At 40.4% G+C, this 25286-nt stretch overlaps 1 protein-coding gene across 1 annotated transcript; it reads right to left on the bottom strand.

Annotated features, from left to right (window-relative positions):
• Positions 1-204: 204 nt before the first annotated feature.
• Positions 205-25286, bottom strand: kcnj3a (potassium inwardly rectifying channel subfamily J member 3a; the record flags this gene model as incomplete). The annotated part of the gene is made up of 3 exons (XM_083908537.1): positions 205-800; positions 22983-23199; positions 24609-25286. The coding sequence occupies 3 exons, from the start codon at positions 25284-25286 to the stop codon at positions 205-207; spliced, it is 1491 nt and encodes a 496-aa protein (XP_083764663.1).

Below are 25286 nucleotides of genomic sequence, written 5' to 3'. Positions count from 1 at the left end.
AAAAGAGAGTCGCAGAGCTTTTTCGTCATAGCATGTACACAAATGTGCTCATCTCCATCACCCTACTTCATATAAGGTATTTGTGCACGTAGTCTACATTTCTTTGAATATAAGAATATTGTTCATTAATAAATTAGGAATAGTACAAGGACTTCAGATAGGGGAGAGAAAGGTGGAGGGCATAAGTTAAATATGTCGACTGCTTTATGTAAAGCGATCTGAATTCATCTTTCTGAGTTTCGGTGGTAGGTGTCCGTCCATCCTGCCCCCTCCTCCACCAGCAAGTCGCTGCAGCTTGGGAGGTAAGTCTGCTACTGACTTACTGATGGGCTCTGAGCAGATCTTGGAGGCTTTGCCGCCGTGCTTATCATCAGAGACGCCAGGAACAGAGCTGATTCGCTGCAGCTTCATGGGCAGGTCTCCAAAACTGTAAGTCATCTCTGACGTGGTGGAGCTCATCCTTAGCAGCTTCTTGGGCAGACCATCGCGTCCTGTGATCTTCTGGAGCTTGGCGGGCAGCTTGGTGGTGCTGTCATTGTCCTCAAGGGTCTCCAGACAGTCCAGGGAGCTGTTCTTCTCCCCGCTGTTGCACAGGGAGGGGGCCATGAGAGGCGACGAGAGGAGCAAAGCCTCCTCCTGCTCCTTCACGCTGTACGGAGGAGTGGGCACCTCAAACGTGGCGTGGAACTGAGAGTAGTCCACCTTGAAGAATCCTTCCTCCAAGGAGATCACCGGGAAGAAGCGGTGTCCCCACAAAACCTCGTCCTCGGTGTATGACGTCCTGGCTTGGCAGGTCATCCCTGTCAAAGAAGAAATGAAACAGAAAATGTATTATCCACTATTTAATGACAGACTCCCCGATTTCAATATATGCTTGGTAGTGTTCCAGGATTCATCACAAACAAACAACCTTCATTGAATTAGTGCTTACAAACAATTCATGGTCTAGCAGCGTTATCTGCTTTGTGTTGTGTTTATTTTTTTTTTTGAAACAGATAATTATTCAATCATAAAAGGCCCAGCTTACCGCAGAACCCAGTGCCAAAGTGCCAGCGTATTCAAAGTGAATTCTATGCCGACGATTAAACGATTTCAATGAGGTTCCGCATGAACGCGTTTGACGCGTACATAATATAGAATATAACTCTTGAAACTAATGCATTTGTTGAATCTAAGGGGAAACGACAGGTCCCCATAACCTCTTCAAGTTCAGTCCTGTCATTAATCTTGACTGCTAGCTACAAAAGATTTTAAGATTCTGAGGAGTCAAGCCACCAGGAAATGGCTGCAGGCAAGACCTGAGGACGTCTGGTTCATGCCAACATTTGCTTTAATGCTCGATATCTTATTCAACAAAAGGAATTCAATTCAATCCAAAACACACACACACACACACACACATACATACACACACAAATGACATAAAATAATAGCTCCAATATAATTGTAACACGAGAAAAGACTTGTTATTTTTCAAAGACACAATATTCTGTCATAGCAAATTAAAGCAAAAATCATATTTAGTGTGACACGGGGTTATACATACAGACACTTGAAAATATCAGTCTGTAAATTTGCACCAGATATCAAATTATAAAGCACTTATAATAAATCTTCCTTTACAGGAGACTCCTAATTTAATCACTCCCTCATATCTTCAGAAACAAACTCGGGCAATTAGCAAAATGACGAGGATTGAATTAATGAGCGACCTTTCTTTCCGTTTTTTTTTTTTTTTTACATGCAAAGTTATTGGATGCTTATAAGTGATTACTCATCACCATTGTTCAGCAGCTGCTATCATATCTGCTTGTGCATTATATCACACTACACTGCTTACAGCAAAGCCTTGTTCGTCTTAGCCCGGTTCACATTCTGCCCCAAAAAGACAACTCTAATTCCTTATTGAAAGTGAGCAAAGAAAAATCTTTAATTAGTTTTACATCCGTGGAAAAACACCACATTTTCCCTTCTTTTAGCACAGAGGAATGGCTGGGGGTATTCATGTTCAGTCTTGTTAAAATCCATTAGGAAATCAGCGACTGCAGTAGGTCATTATCGCATGTTTTAATTACCAGCATAATACTGTTATGGCAGTGACAGTTGGGTCCAAAGCGCTCTCTCACAGCGAGACCCCGTCACAGATTGTGCGAATGTCATCATCGAAACTGGAGGCATCTGTGATTTTTTTTTTTCCCCGATTCCCGAGGTCATAAAATAATCCACAAATAACAACAGCACCGTACACAACCGCAGATGTGGCAAGAGACGGAAACATCGAGTGTGTTCGGGGGGAGAATTACTTCTGCACAATCGCTTTAGAGGCCCAAAGTCTTTAGGCACAAGGCCGCATGTGTGTGTAGCAGTGAACAAAGTGGGCAAAAGTAATGAGAACTTTAGGGCCAATGCAATTACAAGTTAAGTGTGAACAGAAATCTTACGGTATTGTGAGTTTGCTGCCTCCAGCCTAAACATTCACACCATTTCATCATCATCATCATCATCATCATCATGTATATATATATATATATATATATATATATAAACCTTTTAAGGTATGCACCAAGAAAAAAGCAAAGGATAAATTATTTCTTTGCATTTTTTTATTATTTTATTTTATTTACTTATGATAACAATAACGACAATCAATCAATCATCAAGACAGTCATCTTTTTTTTTTTTTCTAATTAGACCCATAGAATTTCAGATACATGCCTCTACCAAACGGTTGAGATGTCTGTTCATAATAAACTTGGTTTGCATAATTCGTTAACATTCAGAACAAGTCACATTAATAATTAATACTGTTAGTGAGTTCAGCTTGATGCATTTTTCAATGAAATATAGTGACTTAAAGTGCGGTCAACCAAATGGTTGATTAGAACCTTAAAGGGTTAAAACATGATTTGTGATTGTTTTAGCTTCTTAAATGTGAATCTTTTCTTCGTTTCTTTGCTCCACATAAACAAAGAAATCATTACAACTGGACCATTTTGGTTTTCTGATACTTAATTAATCGACAGATTAATCGATTACAAAAGTAATTGTTAGTTGCAGCTGTAATATATACATATATATATACACACACACACACACATATATATATATGTATGTATATATATATACTTTTTCAGAGAAAATGTGGTGTAAAATGCTCAATATTTGTGTTCTATAACAGCTACTTAATCACATCAACTGTACCTGTTTAATTGAACTGCACATGCACACAAGTCTAAAATGTCAATAGCTACCTATAGTACATGATAACAAGCAAATGGGTTACTACAGTAAACTGAAATAGCCACACACACCTGTGGAACCTCTGTCCATTCAATTCAACATCTGCAGGTTTACAGAGCCGAAAAAAAACCCTGTTTCCCCTCGTCCTCAAATCAACTTAAATAACTAATGGTACTAGACTGAATTATGGACATAAATATACAGTACATTTAATTTGTATACTTTATTCAGGGCCTGACGCCTGAGCCGTTGCGTAATTATAGCCCTGGCTGCATCATATACAATTCCATTGTGTCGCTAAAGACCAGCTGTTATGCAAAACCCACATGCATATGGCACACAGTATAACAGACACAGCACTGCTAATGACCTGTGTTACAATTCAGACACATTTTGTACAGGAGAAAAAAAAAAAACGATAGAAATCACATGACACATCAACATTAAATGGCCAAATATAGTTAAAAACATAAACCTGATATGATATCCTCTGCAGTTGCTGTGCATGCTACCCTTAAAATAGAACCCCAGTCTAATGAGAATACTCATATCAGAGTGTATTTTATACTGGTAAATCCTTATGTAACTCTAAATTACACGCCTGCTGAGGACTCAGTGTTTCTATGGAAACAAAACTGTAAGAATGTGCGCTTGCTAAAGCCATAAACCTTCCACTGCTGAGTTTGGGTAAAAAAGTAACAGTGACAAAACAAAACAAAAGTATCTTTCTAACATCACAATGCAAAAAATAAAAAATAAAGCTCCTCAGAATGTATTTTTCATTGAGGGTGAGGTCAAATCCTCACACTGCTTTGGTGCAGTGGGTAAATCGTATATTTGAGCAACTTTTCATCAGCGGCCGGAGCTCATATTACAAACGTCATCTTTAATGAAGCACAAAGCGACGTTCTCTTCCTCCGTCATCTATCATTCTTATGACATATTGCCGTGTTTTATCACCGTTGTCATGGTTGCACCAACATGATGTATTACACGCGTGCAGCATAAACCATAATAATCCTCTTGGCCTTTCTCTGCTGGGAGCACGCAACACTAGAACATCACATCAGTGAGAGAAAAAACACCTTTGGGTGAGAGGTGAGCCGCGTTGTCACAGCTGGTAAGAGGTGTTTTTAACATCATTTAACATATGTCCAGAAGAAGTGACCCTCTATGCTAGATACTTTGGTATTTTATGTACATTATTCTGCAATTTATTCCATAAAATATTCATATTAAAATACAAACTATTGTCAGATCACACAGTGTTGATTAAAGCAACACTACGTCGAACTGCAATAATGTCTCCAAGATTATTTGAATGTTACACTCAGGTCTGCATCGCCTGCAATTGGCACGATGAAGCTTTTGGTTTTGGTCCAAGCCACAAAAAGAACTCTACATTCAAAATTTCTGCACTACACTACAGGAAGTGTTTCCTTTTATGGTCATTGTCTGCAGAACTGTAAACAAAGAAGAAGAAGAAGCACACAAGGGGATGAGTTATCTAATCTAATTCATCTAATCTGACAGCAAAGGCTTCAGAAACACCCCCATCTTCTTCCCCTGCACTGTCAACGTATCAGACAAACACTCCCTCAGTCAGGTCTGATAGTATTGCTTGACAGATGAAGGACGTGGTAACCAAATAACATTATATTGTTTCTGTTCACAATGACCAAATGTGAATATGATAACTAACATCAACATAGAAAATCACATACACACACACACACACACACACACTGCAGTTTTAAAGGTGCATTATGTAATAAATTTAAAGCAACTGGCCATAAAATCCTCCTAATATGTCACAGAGACTCAGGAATAATGTTCATATAACAAACTGAACTCACCAACAACAACAGTACAGCCAAAATATTTGCATTAAAAAATGTATTTTGCAGACTGCAAATCATGTTTATGTTTTGAAATCATGTTTTGGCATGTGGCGCCACCTACCGGTGTCTACCAATCATTGTAGTCAGTAGAATCTCAGCTGCCGAGCAACCACGGGTTGCCAGTTAGGCCAGAAGACAAAACCTAAAAGACCTCGGTATTTCGAATTTTAATGTAGTAACCGTTTTTGGCCACATTCTTACATATGGCACCTTTAAGTATAGCGTTAACCTAATAGCATAGTTACCTAAGTCATATTTGAATGCTTTCGGAAAACAAGAAAAAACTAATTTTTTAGCAAGCACATTGGTAAAGTTAGGCAGATATCACAATTACCAAAACAATGACTTCGGCAATTATGCTATTAGGCTAATGATAGGCAATACAGATATAATTCATATAATTATAGCAGAATAAGAATTGAGACTAAATATTACATTATTATTGATAATAATTATAACACAACTAATAATAATAATACATATTAATAAATAATAATACTTTTTTTCAAAGTAAAAGAAAACCCAAGTCACTTTGGCCAATGGTTCTAAAACTGTGGTAAATGTATTATATTAAATAATAACAATTAGAGTCTCTCGCTCCATCTTAATCTAATTTCACCAGTGTGTGAAGTATATGTGAGGAGGATAAGTGAGTAAATGATCTTAGCGGGAATAAATCTGCCTCCTGTTAAAAGTCTGTAGCTGACTGACCCATTGACACCACTGTATTTTAACGTTGGAGATGATGGCGTTACTTCAGGAGCTCAATATGGTATAAAAACGTTTCAGAACCACTGACTTACAGGGTTTGAATAATTGTGGTATTTTCTGGCATTTTAGAGACAAAATGAAATGAATTGCTTTTGAGGGAAAGTAATTGCAATCAAAGAACAACATATATTTTTGGTGGCAGGCCTAAGTGAAATCAGCGGAATAAAAGCGAATCAACACCAGAGCAGAATTACTCTTCCTTTCGACTCATAAACAACGACAAAAATAATCAAACCCACTGAGGCCAACTGAGGCAGAAAGGGGAGCAGAAGAAATGTTGAGGGAAAAACATCATTATCATCGGTAAAAGAGACAATTCTTCATTCAGCCCATTAGGACAAGAAATGTGTTAACTCTTTGGATCCATTACACATCTAATTTCAGTAAATGGTTATCTGTTCTCCTGTCTGACTCAGTAAAAGTCAATACTGCAACATTTCAAATCCACAAAGGAGAGACCCTTCACAGTAAAGTGCTGCACGATGACAGATTTAGTAACACCATGCAACTCACTGTATCAATACTGGAAGAAGCATGGTTCACTTACAAATATTGCACGTGTTGCATGGATTTACAGTATCTGTACACATTTTCCTTATTAACTACTATTTTGTGCTGTTAAGGATTTATTTTCATTTCTGGGGTAGAAGTAAAGAGTGTCAGCAGGCTTACAGGGAACTAAACAATGGTGTCATTATTTGATTGAAAAAAAGTATCATGAGGATATGATTGAGGAGAACCAACCATGCATTTTCCATTGGTTTGCAGTGTATTGGCTGATGCATAAGTGCAGTCATTTCTGTGTAAACAATCTACAGTATGTCTTCATCCAACAGCTCATAAGGCAGTTTAGTGCTACTCATGTGGAATATCTTTAACATGAGATACAAGGGGCAGCATTAGAATTCTGCTGAATCCACAAATTCCACAGAGATGTTAAAATGCATATTCAGATATATATATATATATATATAAAAAAGCATCTCTGTTAATCTTTATGCAGTTTCAGAAAAAAAAATTCTGAAAAAAAAACAACAACTATTTAATAGTTGTTGGGTTTTTTTTTGTCATTTTTGCACAAACACAAATTAGTGATAGTGAATTTCTCCTTTGCATTGATTACACACCAGAAGTGAACAAACAAACACGCCTGGCTCAAGGGCAAGGCAGCCCATAGCCCATTCCTGGGATTGAACCAATGACCTTATCCACTCTTAGAAATAAGGGATTCAATAGGGTTCTTTTACAAGGGCTGAGGTTCTACCTGGAACTATTTGCTTCTGAAAAACCCTTTCCCGGAGTAAGGGTTTTTCAAGGGTTCTTGGTAAAACTAATGGTTCCAGTAAGAACCATTTTGATCAAGAGAACCCTTTAAAACCCCAGTCCTGAATAAAAGGTTTTAAAAGGGTTCTTGGTGGAACCTTTAAAAAAGGGTTCTCCTATGAGGACAAGCTGAAGAACCTTATATGGTTCTACTTAGCACTTTTATTTCTAAGAGTGTAGTCATACAAGCTTTCTTCTTGCCCATCAAGACCTTTCAAGAATGATCCAAATGTCATTTTTAGCAAACGAAGTGACCTGCACTCGACCGTATATGCAACATTTCAGTGACTCTCATCTGATTCCATCATGTACGAGAGGAAAAGCAAAAAAAAAAAAAAAGGCGGGATGTTATGTCAAGAACGAACTTAGATGCCCACGAGTCATCATGAAAAGCTCGAGGCTCTAAATAAATGCACTTTTCCTTGTGACACAGAGCTAGCTGCTTCTCTGGTCTCACAAAGTGAAGCCGCCGCAGAGTCAGCAGAGTGACAGTGAAGATAAAATGGATTCTTTAGTGACTGAAATAGAAAAGCACTGTAAACTGGAAGGCAGCCTGCCAGTGTTTTTTTTTTTTGTTTTGTTTTGTTTTTTGTTGAAAGCAGCTGAGAAAAAAACCTAAGTGGTATTCACAAACTCGGTCATCGAAAAAGAAGCGTATCCAGGTTGTAGAAGACGGTGGATCATATTCTCCTCAGCTGCACATCTCGGTAAGGACACAGTAAAGTCAAGGGGCAGAGCTGAGAGCACAGACCTGCTGTACTGTAATCATATAGGCACACGTCTTCTTCCAGACCTGCACTAACTCCCTAAACAGAACAGCGCCATCCCCTGTCACAAGTCTGTCATGGCTGTGCAAACAGCTCAACTTTAATGTATGAGGGGGGAAAAAAAAGGTCAGCAAAAACAAGCACGACAGCAGAGCGCCACCAAACAATGTTGTCCAACACACCGTCCTTTTAGCACTGCTCTCCCATTGTGGAGGATTCGCCGTCGCTAAGTTTTCATTTTCAAAAGACGGCGAAGCAGACGTTGACTTCTTTCACCTGCTGTGCTGAAGCTAAGACGAGGACGAGGAGGAGGAGGAGAGGATACAGTAGAGATGCTGAGCAATGCATCCGAAAAGAGGAAGGTTCAGCTTTTAAATCTGTGGAATTCTGAGTAGTTTGGCTTTTCACAAGTGACTCGTTCAATCTCGAACAAATAGCGCCGATAATAAAATCAAATCTAATTTTGATTCAGACAGTGTTATTGAGGCCACAAGCCCTGTCTGATTATTTGTTTCTATGGTGACCACCATCAAGTGGCAGCATGCAGAAATATCCAGAAGTATTCAATGACCTCGTTGTCACAGTTTGACTTTTACAACATGGAAATAAGTCCCCCCCCCCCGTCCCCGCCTCATTTAAATAATGCTTTTCGTGCATGATCCGCTGGTGGAGGTGGCGTCGGATCGTATGCGGCTTTGAGGTTTTATTCCGTTCCTACAACACCCACTGAGCAAAGAGAACAAGGAGGAAGCTGATGGAGGGGAAAAGGCAGGGGAAGTGCACTGCGGTGGGGGAGGGGAGAGCCTGGATACCGAGGCAATTGCTCGAGTGAGGAGGCTGCTGGGAAAGGGAAGGAAGGAAAAGGATGGTGGAGCAAGAGCTGCCAACCATCGCCACTCAAGGTGGGGGAGTCAAGCAGGATAGAAGAACATATGGCTGTAGGCCATTAACTCAGCCAGGAGAGCACACATTACCAAGAGAAGGCAATGCTGAATATTGCTGGAAAGGGAACCAGTTGAACAAAACAGCAATCGATGGGTTTCCTTTAGGCCAAACAACTACTGCTGGTCAAATAGGAAAAATCACACTGGGGATATGCTCACACCAGCTGGGGCTGGAATGATTTTTCTCACCAATGTGAGTGCAAAAATGATCACAAAATCGTTCTCTTTCGAGGCTGAACGAACCGGAGCTGTGTAATTTCAATTATATCTGCTTAAGTTAGGAAGATGATTTACAGCGTAAGTGGAGAGAGGAGAAAGGAGGAGAAAGAGCAATGTCTCAGCTTTAACAGATCTCAGGCTCGGGGTTTAACCCACTGTTAATAATCAAGTCTCTATTGTTTTTTATCAAGTTTGTCACTTGAGAGCAGATTATTCCAGTAAACTCAAGCATGTCTGAGCTCCGGAAATAGAGACAACCGAGGAGCGAGCGCTCGCCGGAGGACAAGTTTTAAGAACAACCCGTCCATGTGGCTCTGTGTTTAGACGGCAGGATTGATTCACCTGCACTTCAGGGACGGTCGCAGCTCCACCAATCAATGCTACCACAGACCAACAGTGTGCCAAGTGCACCACAACCTCCATGACGAATGTACTCATAACCTCAACCAAAAGAGCCACAGTGTTATCTCTGAACTAAGGCTAAATGTGCTACGTGTCAGGATAATTCATTATATTAAAGGTGCCATATGTATATATACTACATTCAAATTCAAGGTCTTCCGAGGTCTTTTAGGTTTCGTTTTCTGACCTAACTGGCAACCCGTGGTTGCTCGGCAGCTGAGACTCTACCGACTGCAATGATTGGTAGACGGCGGTAGGTGGCGCCACATGCCAAAACATGATTTCAAAACATAAACATGATTTGCAGTCTGTAAAATATATTTTTTAATGCAAATATTTTGTCTGTACTGTTGTTGTTGGTGAGTTCAGTTTGTTATATGAACATTATTCTCTGTGACATATTAGGAGGATTTTATGGCCAGTTGCTTTAGATTTATTACATAATACAACTTTAAGTCATAAAAAGACTTTATTTTGACATCAGTGAGTAAGGAAAAATAGTGGCTTCACCTGTGCAGCTGGTATAGTCACACAATTATTATTAATCTTCATACCAAAGTGTTTATGTTTTAATTTGGAGTTCCAGTCACTCGCCCCACCCACCGACCACCCAGACAATAATGCATCTCATAGCACATCAATAATGTGAGCTGCTGTGCAGCAGCAGTGCTGAAGTTTACCAAAGCTAAAAATAAATAAATACATTTAAAAAAGCCTCACTACCCCTCTCAAAAACGTCTCAATCTGACAAAAAAGAAAACAAGACTCTGCAGTGGAGATAATGTTAAAATACAGACGGAAGAAAGTGAAAGTTTTTAATTGGAATGTCGAGGTGTCGAAAGTGAAAAGAAAGTGTTCTTCCCGCCACATCCATGTCCACTGAGATAAAAAATAATAATAACCGAGACATAGTTAATTATTTCTAAATCTTCACAGCACGGTAAAAAAAAAAGACCAGGCATCGTCGCTGAATGCGTTTCTACCTGCTTTCGTCACAGAGCAAATCCATCCGCAGGTCTGCCACCGCAACTCCTCCACCAGTGATTTATTGCAGCCCAACAGGGACTTGACAAATCCCTGAAGACACAATTACCATGCTCCCCCCGGGGAAGCTACCACAGTTCATCTAAAAAGGGATAATGAATCCAGGATGTCATAGCTGGTTCACTGCATTGCCCATTATGTGGAGTTCATCCCCAGTGCAATTATTATATGTACAGAAGACACAGGAAGTAAATACGTTCCTGGAATCCCCTTGTTTGTTCACGTATAATTAGAAACGCTAAGTTTAGACGAGTTCTCTGATACTACATGTCAGTTAAACCAGGATGCCTTAGTGCAGAGCATGATAATTGTGCAATTATTGCTGATATAATACGGAGGGAGTTAACATGAAATTGTGAACACCCGTGTTGTAATGTACTCAAAACTAACAGTGCTGCAACAATGACTTCACAGTCTTCCATTTTAGACTGATGTTCAGAGTGATTTCCTCAATTTTGTAATGAATTTAATAACAGCTCGATGCATCATACCGCACGGAACTGCAGGGGAAGGACAACCTCTGCTTGAGGAAATTGTTAATGGATGTTAACGTTAATGGATGGGAAGCCATGCCCTGGAAATTTAGTTATATTGTATAGTCAAACTCTAATAAGTGTGCAGAATAAGCGTAACTTGGGCTACCTCATCTATCAACATTAATGCCGGTCCATTACATTTTTGTCCTTGGAGCAAATTAAGCCTGTGCGTAAATGACCAACAGGACACAGGTCACTCCAAGGCCACCAGTGTCATTACGTACTTTAAATGTCTGCTGTGCAACTTCTGCAGAGCGCCCTGAGGGGTTTTGAGTAATTATATATATATATATAAAAAAAATGATAACGCCAGCGCTGCTGCACGACATCTGTCTTTGTGATCTCACGCCACCCTCAGCCTTCCACGTTCCAGCTTCTAGAAGTGTTTATCCCATCAAAACCGCTGAATATCCAGGGATTTGTGCAGTGCAGGAGTGTTGGCGGGAGACAAAACACTGAAAACGCTCACATACTGAGAAACACGGGGAGAGTCGTGTGGCGCTGAGAGGCTTAATCAGCGCCGAGTGAACTCATTTGACAACGGTTTTTAACAGTCATTGATTTTAATTAATAAGTTATATGTTTCCACACTCTTAGAAATAAAAGTGCAAAGTAGAACCAAATAAGGTTCTTCGGCTTTTCCTCATAGGAGAACCCTTTTTGGCTCCAGGTGGAACCTTTACCTTAGTGTTACCAAGAACCCTTTTAAAACCCTTTATTCGAGAAAGGGGTTTTAAAGGGTTTTCTGGCTCAAAATGGTTCTTACTGGAACCATTCGTGTTACCAAGAACCCTCGAAACACCCTTTCTGCGGGAAAGGGTTTTTCAGAAGCAAATGGTTCCAGGTAGAACCTCAGCCCTTGTAGAAGAACAATTTTGGAACCCTTATTTCTAAGAGTGCATGACAACTGACCGGAAAAAGACGCACGTGACTTCATGTTTATGTGACTCCCGAAAGTCAAAACAAATGCACACACACACAGTACACAGTACGCTTGGTTATTTGTAGCGCTAGTTCGACTGTAGGTGCGCTTACGGCGCAAGGAGCTAACGTAGATAACAGAGCTAAACTGGTAAACGGTGCCTGGACTCGGGTGCCGCGGCATGAAAAACTGCTTTACTTTGGAAACTCATTTTAACAATCTCAAGTCATGTAAACATGACATCACGCGCGTCTTTTTCTGGTCAGTCGTCATGGAAACGCATCATGCGTTACTTCAATTCCAATTGGAATGAACCCTTTAACACCTTAGACTCGATATGTCAGTTTGTACTTTTTTTTGTGCTTATGCTAACCATAAAAGGGCCAGAAAATGTCCTGTGAGCAAGTGTTTTGCCCAAGTTCTGGCATTTATTTACATGTTACATTTACATGTAACATGCTAAAATAGTGTATAAGCAATTTAACAGCAACACCAGATTTTGCGTGTTAAATTTGAAATTTGAGCAGTATAAACATATTTAAAGTAACATTTGTTTGAGTTTTTGTCTCAAAGTGCAAAAACAGGCCCAAAAAAAATGGAAACTATTTACAGGCGTTTTTTCCAACTCTCTCTGGTAACAAAGACATTGAGAGAAACTACCGTAATAACCACAATATGTCGGCTTTGACTTGCAACTCAGTTTTCAGAAACCATTGGAGTTTTTCCAAAAGACATGGTCATGGTTTTCCAAAACGTTGCGTGACGTGCACAAACGTGCGTCGTCTGCGATACGTTAAAGGGTTAAAACGTTCTTGTTTATAGGTTGTTATTATGTTATTTAACTGGTTTAGACCCCCGATATATGCACTACAGTTTTACATTTTAAAGGTCAATGTAAAGCTGAAGTTTCTGAAGCGTATCTCATGTATATTGGTGTAGATAAAGTGGATAATTCAATGAATTGGTTTGTAACATACTTATCCCATGTTTGTAAAATATTGACCAGCAAGTGCACAATTAAATCAGAGAAAAGTAAAGTAGAATTACATCACGAGTCACTGAAAAACGTATATTTATTAGTGCTGTCAAACGTTAACAGAGTTTAACGGCGTCAACGTTAACGTGCGGCGCGTTTCGTGCGCATGACGTCATGTTTACGTGACTCCGGATTGTTAAAAACGAGTCTCTTTAATAAACAGACTGCTCAAGTTCGACTGTAGGCAAACGCTAACGGCGCTAAAAGGAGCTAATGCAGCTAACGGAGCTAACTGGTAAGCGGTGCCTGGACACTGGTGTCACCGCGTCTTTTTCCGGTCAGTCGTCATGGAAACTTCGTCATGCGTTAACGTGCATTAACCTATTGCACAGCACTAATATGTATGTATAAATAAAGACAAATTAATACAAAGTGTGAGATCTGCCAGGTTTCCAACAAACGGCTTATCACCTCAGCGACACAGGTGGAGCTCAGCAGGGCCCGACACTTTCTCTCCTCAGCTCCCACCCTGAGTATATTGGATTTAATTGGAAACCTCCGCTCTCACCTGTTCTCCCCACATTAAATTCACCACTGAACCCTCTTTAAGCCTCTGACCCGCGGGGCTTTAAGCGGGAACACGGCCCCTCTGAAGAAAGGACTCGCTTCCAGTGTAATGACTCAGAATGAATTATGGTCAGCTTCTGCAGAGACAGTGCAGCCGGTCGCAGCAGCAGCAGCAGTGCTCATATCGCGGGTTAACTCGTGTCAGTGTTTACCTAAGCTCTGACGGGCCCTCGTGTCAGGTGACCCGCGGACCTCCAGGGCTGTGGCCTCTCACTCATATGATTGAAACTATTAAGCCTGCAGCACAACAGAAAGCTCTCCATTTTCATTTCAATTACTGCCGCTGATGATAAAACACAGATCGAGCCATGACATTGGCTGCTCTGCTAATCAGCGGCAATAGATGTTTCCAATTAATTATGCTGGCTGGCTCTACTATGAAACATACTGTAGTCTGCATCGACGCTATTATTACTCTCAATTCCATCTTCTAAATATATGCTTTATGTGTATTTATTGCAAAATAATAACTTAATTGAAGCTATGATGATAGTATTACATAGAAAATCAGTTTTTCCACTGCACAGGTCTGGTAATTACCTTTATATTTAACTACATTTAGTGGCAGGAGTCTCTTTTTTCCCCTGTTAGATAGAGTACAGTCTAATCATAAATCTCAAAGATTCATCTATATGGACGTCCGAACGCAGACTGCAAATAAAGATAGAGTTTCATGCATGCACAGCTTTAAATACTGAGCATACAGCGAGGTTAATTATGCACAGTTGTTCTCTGCAGTCACATATTGCATTCGCGCTCAGAAAACACTAACGCTTGATCCTGTCTATGTGCAACCAACCCCTGCCACCTACACGGATTTTATAATGTGCAGATCATTGACATATTCTATTTTTTTTTTTTATCCCGTAATCGTGAATCACAGGACAGGCTTGTACCAATGTGGGAAAAAAAGAGAGGGGGCTGACAGAAAACAATCAAAGCCAGTGCACATCTTAATCTATGAGAAAACACAGCCTTTGCGTGTGATATGTTTTTCTTGCCATTATTTGCCCTTAATCACGAGATAAGTGGGAGATTAGTTTCAATTAAGATTATTTTAAGAGAGTTGACTTTGTGCCTATAAATTCAAAAAAAAACAAAAAAAAACCCTGGACACCATTGCCAAATAAACATTTGTAAATGTGGCATATTTGCAGCACGCTATGAAATTCATGGCAAGCATAATGATGATGACGGGGGAAATTTGCATTAAAATCACACTCGTCTAAAAAAAAAAAAGAGAGAGAGAGAAGGTTTATGCTGCTGGTGCAGTTTACACTCATGAATCAGTGCTTTTTACTACTGATAAGTTAATTTAAAAACACTTTGCAAAGCTTGTGTAGATCTTAATACCGCGTTTTAGCACCGCCACCGAGTCAGCCCTAAAATAATCACAGGAAATTTCAGGGCTGACTAATGTGCTGACAGACTCCTCTCGGCTTCAAAGTGTAAATTAACTCCTCTTTCAAATAAATCCTCACCTTATTTATCTATGTTGCTGGAAAGCGCGCGGTGTGTCACAGTGTGTGCAAGCGAGTGTCGTCGTCGTCGTCGTCTGGCTGCATCACATGCACAGTCAGCACAAAAATCAAATCGTGCATTTCATTTTCGTTGCAAAGAAACACAATAGCTTCATGGTTGGAGGGACGTAAACGTCTGTTCCAGGCAGCTACAGTTTATTTTGGGGTTCTTAAGAATTAGTGCAATTAATGAACAGATTGCCTCTGGCTTGGGATTTAAGCCTTTGTAGTGCTGAATAGCATTAGCGGTGTTAATGAAACATTTAGCAAAACTTCTGATGTATTTTAAACAGACGCTTCGTGGAAGTGCCGAACAACCCAGTCAAAGTCAGGTCAGGGTCAGAGGAGACCCCGCAATGTCGCAGGGATTGAGATTATTTAGTATTATATTCAAACACAATAAATGTTATTTTCCTAATATCTGTAAAGTAAGTAAATCAAAGTTCCCTGCTCACACATAAACTGCACTGGCTGATTCAACACAGTCAGGTGGAGCAACCACAGGAAATCACATGACGATTTAAAAAAAAAAAAATTAAAAAAAAAAACATAAATCCTGGACTGTACATAAAGAGGGACAACACGGCCGCTCCCAAAGGTGAAACTAAAATGTTTTCAAGGCTCCTAAGAGACTGACTGCAGTAAAAGTCACACATCCAAGCCCTCGGTGCTAAATTGGATATAGATCAAACTCAAATTACGTCAAAGGACAGGTCGAATCAAGTTTTTCCCCCAAGACGATGGTTTCTGTTATTTTAGTCGACATAAGACACATGAGGTTCTGAAAAGTTAGATTTCCTTTAAAGTGCGGTGATAATAATACATTTTCAAACACACACACAGCACTAAAATGACTGAAAGTTTTTGCCGGACAAATCCTAACCACAGGTTCTGGATCATCGTCCAGTACGACCTCGCTTCTGCATTCTCTATGACAGGGGTCTCAAACTCAAATGACCAATGGGGGCCAATGTGCATCTATTGTGGTCATGAGGGGAGCCGGCCTAGAGAACAAAAGGTGGGTAAAAAAAAACAACTGTTTACAATATTGCATCTTGATATCACACGTATACTTCATAATATTATTTATTATGCAAAATTAATGTATTCATATAATAAACTGACATTTATTTTATATTACAAAAATAATAGCGTGGACAACTGTGATTAAAATTCGGACCAGGAGACGTTTTGGCCACTGACATTCGTGGCTCGGGCACCTAACAAGTGTATTTTCAAAGTGTAATTGAACATACGTTTAATAATGAGATAATTATGACCCAATGTCTTATTATTACCGTTATAAAAAACATTGCAAGCAAACATATATTATATTCTATCACCTCGCTGGCAGCTGTGCCTCAGCTACACACTGTGTTTAAAAGACTGTGAGGTTGTGGGCCATGTTTTCATTATAACATGATATTAAGTTTGGGGCCGCATGTAATCGATTGGGGGGCCTCATCTGGCCCCCGGGCCGCCAGTTTGAGACCCCTGCTCTATGGGGAATTTAAACGTATGCAGTTTTAACCATTACCATTAGTAGTACGGCAACTAGAGGTCACCCAACAACTCATTTAACTGAAAAAAACAATGTGGTCATTGTTTTTCCAAGAGGACAAGAGGGCTAATGAAGACCTTCATTTCCTGTGGAAGTGATGGACGGTGGACACACACCATGCATGAAACTGTGACACTTTGTGTCCTTTGTGATTCAGTTTTAAGACAACAAAGGTTAAGGGTAAAGGTTTCAGTTTTGATGGAAAAACCAAGAGCACAACTTTTCCCTGACCTTAATCTTAAACCGCTCTTTTTTTTTTTTTTTTAATAAAAGCCAATCAGACAATCTGCATCAGGCGACTAAAGCTCAAACTGGTGCATCAACAAAACACATCCGAGTGCTGCAACTAAGCATGACCGTGACAGATTGGGATTTGACCACAAAGCAAAGCAGGTTATGAAATGCACTAATAGGAAATAAGTTGTCACTTTCCAGTTTCAGCATTTTCTGTTTCACAGAGGATTTCCTTACTAGATTGACTGTGTCATTTCTAATGTGAACGCTCAAAGTGCTTTACATTACACTTTTGCCATTCACACATTTACAGTATTCAGCACTTTTTATATCACACATCTAACAAACCTAATTCAGCCACTTGTGAATGGGCTTTTCCACGAGCGCGCACCACGGCACTGTTATTTTTGCTTTTCCATTAGTGATAGTACTTTTTTAAGTATATGATCTGGTGAGGTTCAAAGCGAGCTGAGCCAACACGATGTGCAACGTCGTCTGCAGTGTGCCGTCACTGGAAGCGTCATGAGCAAAAGTCCGACACAAGAATCAAAACGAACAATGCCGAAATGTAGATCAGTTAAAATCCTGAAAATCCTGACAATGTGCGTTAATCTCCAACATTCAGCAAGGAAATGTCTCAAATCTCATAATTTAACAGAGGATTCTGGTGTATTTAGCGACAGCACTGCTGAAACCCTGCGATCGCGAGCCGCATCACAATCCGTCACTGTTTTCAGTGACTGTGTCAGACGGAGTCTGTGCTCCGGTCATGGAGGAAGTACTGAATTAATCTTCTTAATTAACGGATTCTAATGATTCAGTTACACTGAAAACAACTGCTTTACTCGTCACTAATTTGTGCATGTCGCGTGTAAAACAAAGTCAAGGCAGTTTCATGCAGCCGTGCAGTGAGGACTCCACCCACGTTGAGGAGGTACTATATGGTAATGGAAAAAAACCAGCCGTTCCGTGCCGAGGCGAGGCGAGCTGGGACCATGTAATGGAAAAATGTCAAAACTTAAATGACCTGAGGAACAATGAGTATCTCGTATGGTCAAGAGGGGGCAGGAGCTTCAAACTATAACATATTATTCCATCATAATATTGTAATCATGACGATATTTCACACAACAGTAATTCTTTTTTTGGATATGTAATGGTGTACACTTGACAACCAAATGTATTTTTATTACTATTTAAAAAATAGGTGTATTTATTGCAATATGATGTTAAATGGCGGGCCACATGTGGTCTGCGGGCTGCCAGTTTGACACTTCTGGAAGAGTAGAGGTTTGATTTTAAAAAAAGCAGCAACTTATACACTCTTAGAAATAAAAGTGCTAAGTAGAACCACATAAGGTTCTTTGGCTTGTCCTCAAAGGAGAACCCTTTTAAAAAGGGTTCTTGGTAACACTAATGGTTCCAGTAAAAACAATTTAGCTCCAGAGAACCCTTTAAAACCCCTTTCCTGAATAAAGGGTGTTAGAAGGACCCTTTTGGAACCCTTATTTCTAAGAGTGTAGGTTTACGTGTCTCAGGACACGTCAGCATGTAGACCCACTTCACTTTCACAACTGTTTATTGCAAGTAATATGAAGATGTTTGTTATTTAATTAAATTTTTTCAAAAAAGGTTCATCTTAATTTTTTGTTTTTAAACTGCACAATAATCAATAATTAAATGATCCTTATTTGCATCCCAACTATATTAACACACTTTTAAAGGAGATATAACATCTCACAGACACAATATACTGCAATAAATAATTAAATGAGTACAAGTATATCATGAAAACTGCTGTTATTCATTCCTATTAATTGCGATTGGTAATAAAAACAAAATCACACACACACAATATGATGTGTGCTGCAGTTAGAATGTGTTATTCACTTGGGTGAGATTAAATTTTCTCTTTTGTTGTCTGAACAGCACTGACACGCCTCGCACAAATAATGCAGCGGTAATTCAGGCTCTTGGTGTTATTGTGAGCAGATTCACATCAAGCAAGTGACAGAGAGGAGGGGAGGGGGGGGCGGTGACGGGGGGTGACGGGGGGTGACGCGCTCACACAGACTGATGTGCATATTTGCTCCAAACTCACTGGCAATCGTCAGTCCAACGCTATTTGTTGCAAAGCGATGTGCTTTGTGCGCCGTTTGTATGGATTGTTATTGTGTCACACTCGATTCCCATTAGCGCTGTTAAGTCATCCAAAACTTGCTTCTTGCTTGTGCTTTGTTTCAGCCTAACAGCAAAGCCCGCAGTCAAACAGCATGTACACTACATTTATTACAGTGTGACGTTAAAAAAAAAAAAAAAAAAAAAAAAAAAAGGCAGCCGTCTTCCTGTTCTGAGGAGGTGATCACAAAGCGTTTAGGCTTTTATTCAAAAAGGAAATGTGTGTTTTTTGGAACAATTTCAAGGTTGTCCAAGGTTGCAACAAAAGATAAATCAGATTTCCGCTCGTGTGTAACAGGAACCTCCACAAGTCCACAGTATTTCAGCGTGATGCAGGGGCGTAAAAAATGATTATTCTGTCAGAAAGGGAATACTGTTGAGTCTGTATGTGAGGAGCAGAGGACGAGCTTTAATCTGCTGCAAATGAGAATATTAACACATGGCATAAAAAAAAACACTGATCTAGGGAATTGGGCAACTTCTTCCCCGTGAAAAACACCATTATTCATAAATATTTCATCTTTCTCGGCTGCATCACCTGTTTTGGCAAACACTGGTGCACTAACACCTCTGTGTGCTCTCCATATTTCGTGCGAGATCGTCGCCTGCACTCGCTAATATAATCCAACGACTTAACATATCCGTTTCATTTCATGTGCGGTGTTGCATGTTTGCCTGTTCTATTGCTTAAATTGGGATATTATTCCTATACCATAGGAATAATAATAATAATAATAATAATAATAACAAAAAACAACATAAGTTTAGGTGCAGTGCTGCAATCCTGCATACTCAAGGAGAGGTTGCCATGGAAACAGAGTTACACTGGCCAGAAATGAAAGTGTCTGAGGATTTAGACTTTCACTGTACATCAATTTTTTAACCACAGATTGTTTCTACATCAGTCTTTTTTCACCAACGTCACACAAACACAAACACACACACACACCAAAGTTTGTCCCTTGATGCACAAACGTCTGTCAATACTGATATTTAAATGACATCACTGTATTGAATATATTTGAATATATATTCAAAGCAGACATTTCCAGGTAAGTTCAGGTTGATGAACTGGAATAACCTCACTAATGTCACTTATATTATCCACACCATATCGGGTATCAGAAGATATCGGCTTTAACGACACACGTTTGCGCTTTGCATTACCGTAATTTCGCAACGGTTTGTGCTAACGGAAAAATTCCAATGGTTTATGAAAGTTGAGAAGTTAAATGTCAAAGCCAACTTGTCATGATTACGGTAGTTTCACTCGTGCTGTTGCAGGAAGCAGGCGAATCAGCGTCTTTGTCACCAGAGAGGAGAGAGTTGGAAAAACGCCTGTACGTAGTTTTCCATTTTTGGGGCCTGTTTTTGCACATTGAGACAAAGACTCAAACACATGTTATTTTAATTTATGTTTTATACTGTTCAAATACGCAAAATCTGGCGTTCATGTACACCTAAAGTGTTTTTTTTTTCTTAATAAAACTCATTTTAAATTGTTAATACACTATTTTAACATGCAGCAAATTGTAAAGAACTGCCAGATATCGAACGTTGTTCTGGAAAACTGGGCAAAAGCACTTAGTGACAGGACAATTTCGGGCAATTTTATGGTTAAAATAAGCAACAACAAAACAACATTTTGAGGCTTAGGTGTTAAAGGGTTAAACTGTATTATGTAACGTCTGCTACCTTGTTGACCTCTCTGCTGGTGCCCTCTTCAAATGTGATGTTTATTCATTTTTGCACAATGAGGAAAAAAACGCACAGTATATAAACGTCTGCTGTGACACGGGTTTGCAAAATACTATGTTAATGTCTCTACGGAAGAGACCAAGGCCACGTCCCAATACCTCCCCTAACCCTACATTTTTGCCCTAACCCTAAATTTTGCACGCTCTCGTGTAAGGGTGAGCAAGGATGAGTGCGATTTTGCCCTTATAATCAACCACCAAAATGTAGTGAGCTCTGATGCGGTCTTCAAACGAAATGGAAGATGAAGTTACCCATGATGCTTTGCGAATTCATCGAACAAAGTTGGCGGCCACATCTGCAGAGGAACAATTTCGTTGTACGTATATTTTCGCAACTAAGAACATTACAATGTCGAAATGTGTTGGAATATGTCGGTTTGATATACATCCACAGGACTGTTGAGCTATGAACACTAATGTCAGAAAAATAACTGACTGATAACTTATGAACACAGCTAGCTAACTAGCTAACTAGCTTGCTCCACCGGTAGAATTGTCAACATGTCACGTAGGTGAGCACGTTAGTTACGTTCACTACGCTAACTTGCATATAATGGTGCCCCAATTCCAAACTTCCCTCAACGAGGGGACTTTACGGTTGAGGCCACTCCAAACCAAGTGGACACTTTAAGGGGGAGAAATGGGACAGGGCCTAAATGACCTCTGCACTTGTATATACATCTGTATCAGCCAAAGCATTCCCAATATATCGGCAAAAGTCTCATGCATCCCTCGGTAACTGGCAATAAACTGAAATTCTAAGCATTTAAAGGTGCATTACGTATTAAATCTGAAGCAACAATAAAATCCTCTGTCACAGAGACTCAGGAATAATGTTCATATAACATACTGAACTCACCAACAACAACAGTACAGCTGTTGTTGTTGTTTTGAAATCATGTTTTGGCATGCGGCGCCACCTACCGCCGTCTACCAATTATTGCAGTCAATAGAGTCTCAGCTGTCGAGCAACCACGGGTTGCCAGTTACGTCAGAAAACGAAACCTAAAAGACCTCGGTATTTTGAATTTGAATGTAGTAACCGTTTTTGGCCACATTCTTACATATGGCGCCTTTAAGTGAGAGAAATCATCAATGAGCATGCCATATTTAGGACTGCAGAAATAATAACAACAACACTGTGCTCCACATTTTTGCCCTCTTTATGTGGATGTCAAGTCTCGCTAATACAATACAAAACAGGGTCAAAATCAGTCGGATCCATCTCTGCTGCAGTTAACGACGCAAAGCATTTTCCTTTAAAAGTAGTATCTCTATTAGGGAAGATCTTCGCTAATTGCCGTCTGCAGTGTCAGCCTGCGAATCTCCCTGTCACATCTCCATATGCTGCTTTCTCTCAACCCAGCACATTACAACTGCTCCTCAGCTCCGAGGAGCTCCTCCCTGCACTACTATATCAGCTGTGTGTCAAATAAATGGTAGAATTTTAAAATGACCACAGTGGGAGATTTTCTCCAGGCGTTACTCATCTTGTCAGAATTGAATTCCCCTACTCCTTCAGGACCATGGGTAGCAAATGATTGTCCCCTCGGAGAATCGCAGCCAGGAGGCAAGTGCTGTTTGGTTCACAGAGACGGAGGGGAGGGGATTTGTCTCAAATGAGAAAACAGAAGATGTATACGGACGAACACTGACCTGACAGACTCTGACCAGGTGCTCATGGGCAGTTTGGCTCTACTTCCTCAAACCCAGAAAGCATTTTAATGCATAGAGTGACCTAATGCTTGCACCAGAAAATACATAATCCAGGATTTATGAATGTGTCGCACTGTTATTATTATTAGCGAGTGCATGAGGCCGCCACAGAAGTGAAAAAAAAAGAAAAAATCAATTATATGCAATCAAGAGGTCAACAGTGAGTCCATTTAGATGTCTGTTCCTAACACCTATGAAATCACTCACTGTAACTCATAGGATCTGTTGCAGGAGAAACAAAAAAACCTCTACTGTAAATGTTGCCTGCAGCAAAAACAGGACGCAGACTTCTCATTTTTTTCCCCAGCAGGCCCCGAGGAGAGCGCACGCTCGTGGTCACTCACCTGTCGTTTCTACTATCCCTTCTAGTATCACCACGATTTCGAACTGCTCCGTTTGCATGGACCTCTGGGAGAGGTCGTAGAAGGGGCTTTTGGTGTCAATCACGTGGCAGATGGTGAGCGGCGAGACGAGAAAGAGCTGGTCCGCCCCGGTGCTGAAGCCCACGTCCAGCTCCAACTGATCCAGCGGAAGGAACTCGCCTTCGGGCGTCTGCCGAGACTGAGGGAGCATGCACAAGGAAACACAAATGTTTGGTGGAGGGTGAAGGAAAGGGGGCGAGACATGATGATTTACATGCATCTTCGGCTTTATAGGAGCATCTTTGCCATCATAATTACTATCATTTCCAAAGAAGCAGCGTCTCGGCAAGTGTATTTTTAAACATGTGGGTTCAAATTTCTTGTTATCATGTTGATTTGAAATCAGGGTTATTATGTGGGTGTGGCTGCAGTACGTCTGCTCAAAACTTGCAGAGTTTCAAACTACGTTAAACTTCATATAGAATTCCTACACACGTGTATCCCACTGTAGGTGATAGGATGTCTTAATGAGGCACATTTGCATCAGCTGTAACTTTTTCATTCAACACAAATGAGAAATAAGTGGATCAAACCATTCAGTAAGGAAACATGTTACATTTTGCAGTGATCACTGGTTTTCAATGCTTTGTTTTTAATGATTTATTTACTTTTTGGGGTGCAATGTCCACGTTTTCTTTATTATTTGCTGTTAATATGATGTGAATTGTTGGTTGTTTGTCATGTTCTGCAACACTTCTGCAGGAGAAAATGATGGTTTGATTTGGTTTGATTTATTTGAAAAGAGAGCAGCATAGAAAGCGGTGCAGTGGGCTATTGTTTTTGTTTTATCAGTATTGATTTTTTGTTGTTTTCTTTGTGGTAAATGGGAGTGCAGTTTTGTTTTCTAAATGCTTTGCGTAGTGTTATGACAGGAGGAGGTTTAAACAACACCAGAGGCGCAACTTGTGAACAGGCAAGGCAGGCAACTGCTTAGGGTCCCCGAGCTGATGGCCGATAGGGGGCCCCCCCGACACTTGGAGCCTGAGGGCTGTTTTTACTGAAATGTGCAGTGACCAGCTGCATCCCAGTCCCCCTTTAACAACAATGGGCGATTTGCAATGACATGTCAGTAGGAAAAACCTCCCTAAAGGGGCCCCACCTCACTTTAACCTGTGTGAAGTTATCATTCTGCAAAGTTGGAAAATGAAGAGGATTGTTTTATAATGTGGGTTCTTAACAGTGTATTTTTTACTAAGTTTATATAGTTAATTTACAGTATTTTATTGTTCTTTACATTTATATTTTCACATACTTTTGAGGTTTTTCCATGTTATTTCATTCATTTTGGAAAAAAATGTTTAACTCATACATTTTTCATTGGTGTCAGATTATTTGTAACATAATGGTGATGAACACTGGTTGGAAGGGCCCCCTTGGAATGTTTGCTTAGGGCCCCTACAGACTCTAGAAACGCCTCTGAACGTCACTGTGTGGGCCTTTACTGTATCAGTTTCCTCAAGTGCATCAGTACACACAGAAGGCCTTGAACGCACCACAAATGCAGGACGCATACATTCACTGACACACACAAAAAGTAGCGTCACTTACTTTGAGCAATTTGCAGCGGATCTGCGCAGAGACCATGTGGCTGTTGCGCAGGTTGCCGACCCTGAACATGAGAGTTAGTTTCCCATCCCGCATAGAAATGGCCGCATGTTCACTGAACATCAAAGTCTCGGCCCTTTTCTTGGGCTGAGACATCTTGATGAACATGCAGCCGATCAAAAAGGCATCAACGATCGATCCGAGGATCGACTGGAACAGAAAGAGAATGATGCCCTCGGGGCATTTGTCTGTGATGTATCTGTACCCATATCCTATAGTGGCCTCGGTCTCTATGAAGAAGAGGAAGGCTGAGGGAAAGTTGTAGACATTGGCCACACATGGAGTGTACTTGTCATTGTGGGCTTTGTGGAGGTCTCCTCTGATGTAGGCGATACACCACCACATGGAGGCCATGAAGAGCCAAGCCACCGTGTAGGTGAGGATGAAAATAAACAGATTCCAGCGCCATTTCAAGTCCACTAGTGTCGTGAATAAGTCTGAGAGGTATCTGCTGGTTTCACCACCCAGGTTCCCATGCTGGACGTTACATCGTCCGTTCTTGTCCACAAACCGCTGCCTCTTCCTCTTTTTCTCTGGGGGAGGCTGGTTGAATCCAGACCCGCTAGATGAGGTGGTCACTACCTGATAATCGTCCCCAAATTTCTTTCGAAGTGCAGACAT

Source organism: Microchirus variegatus (genome assembly GCF_963457635.1).
Source record: "Microchirus variegatus genome assembly, chromosome: 22".
NCBI lineage: Eukaryota > Metazoa > Chordata > Actinopteri > Pleuronectiformes > Soleidae > Microchirus > Microchirus variegatus.
Note: the sequence above shows the minus strand (reverse complement) of the source record. Positions and strands in the feature narration are given on the sequence as shown.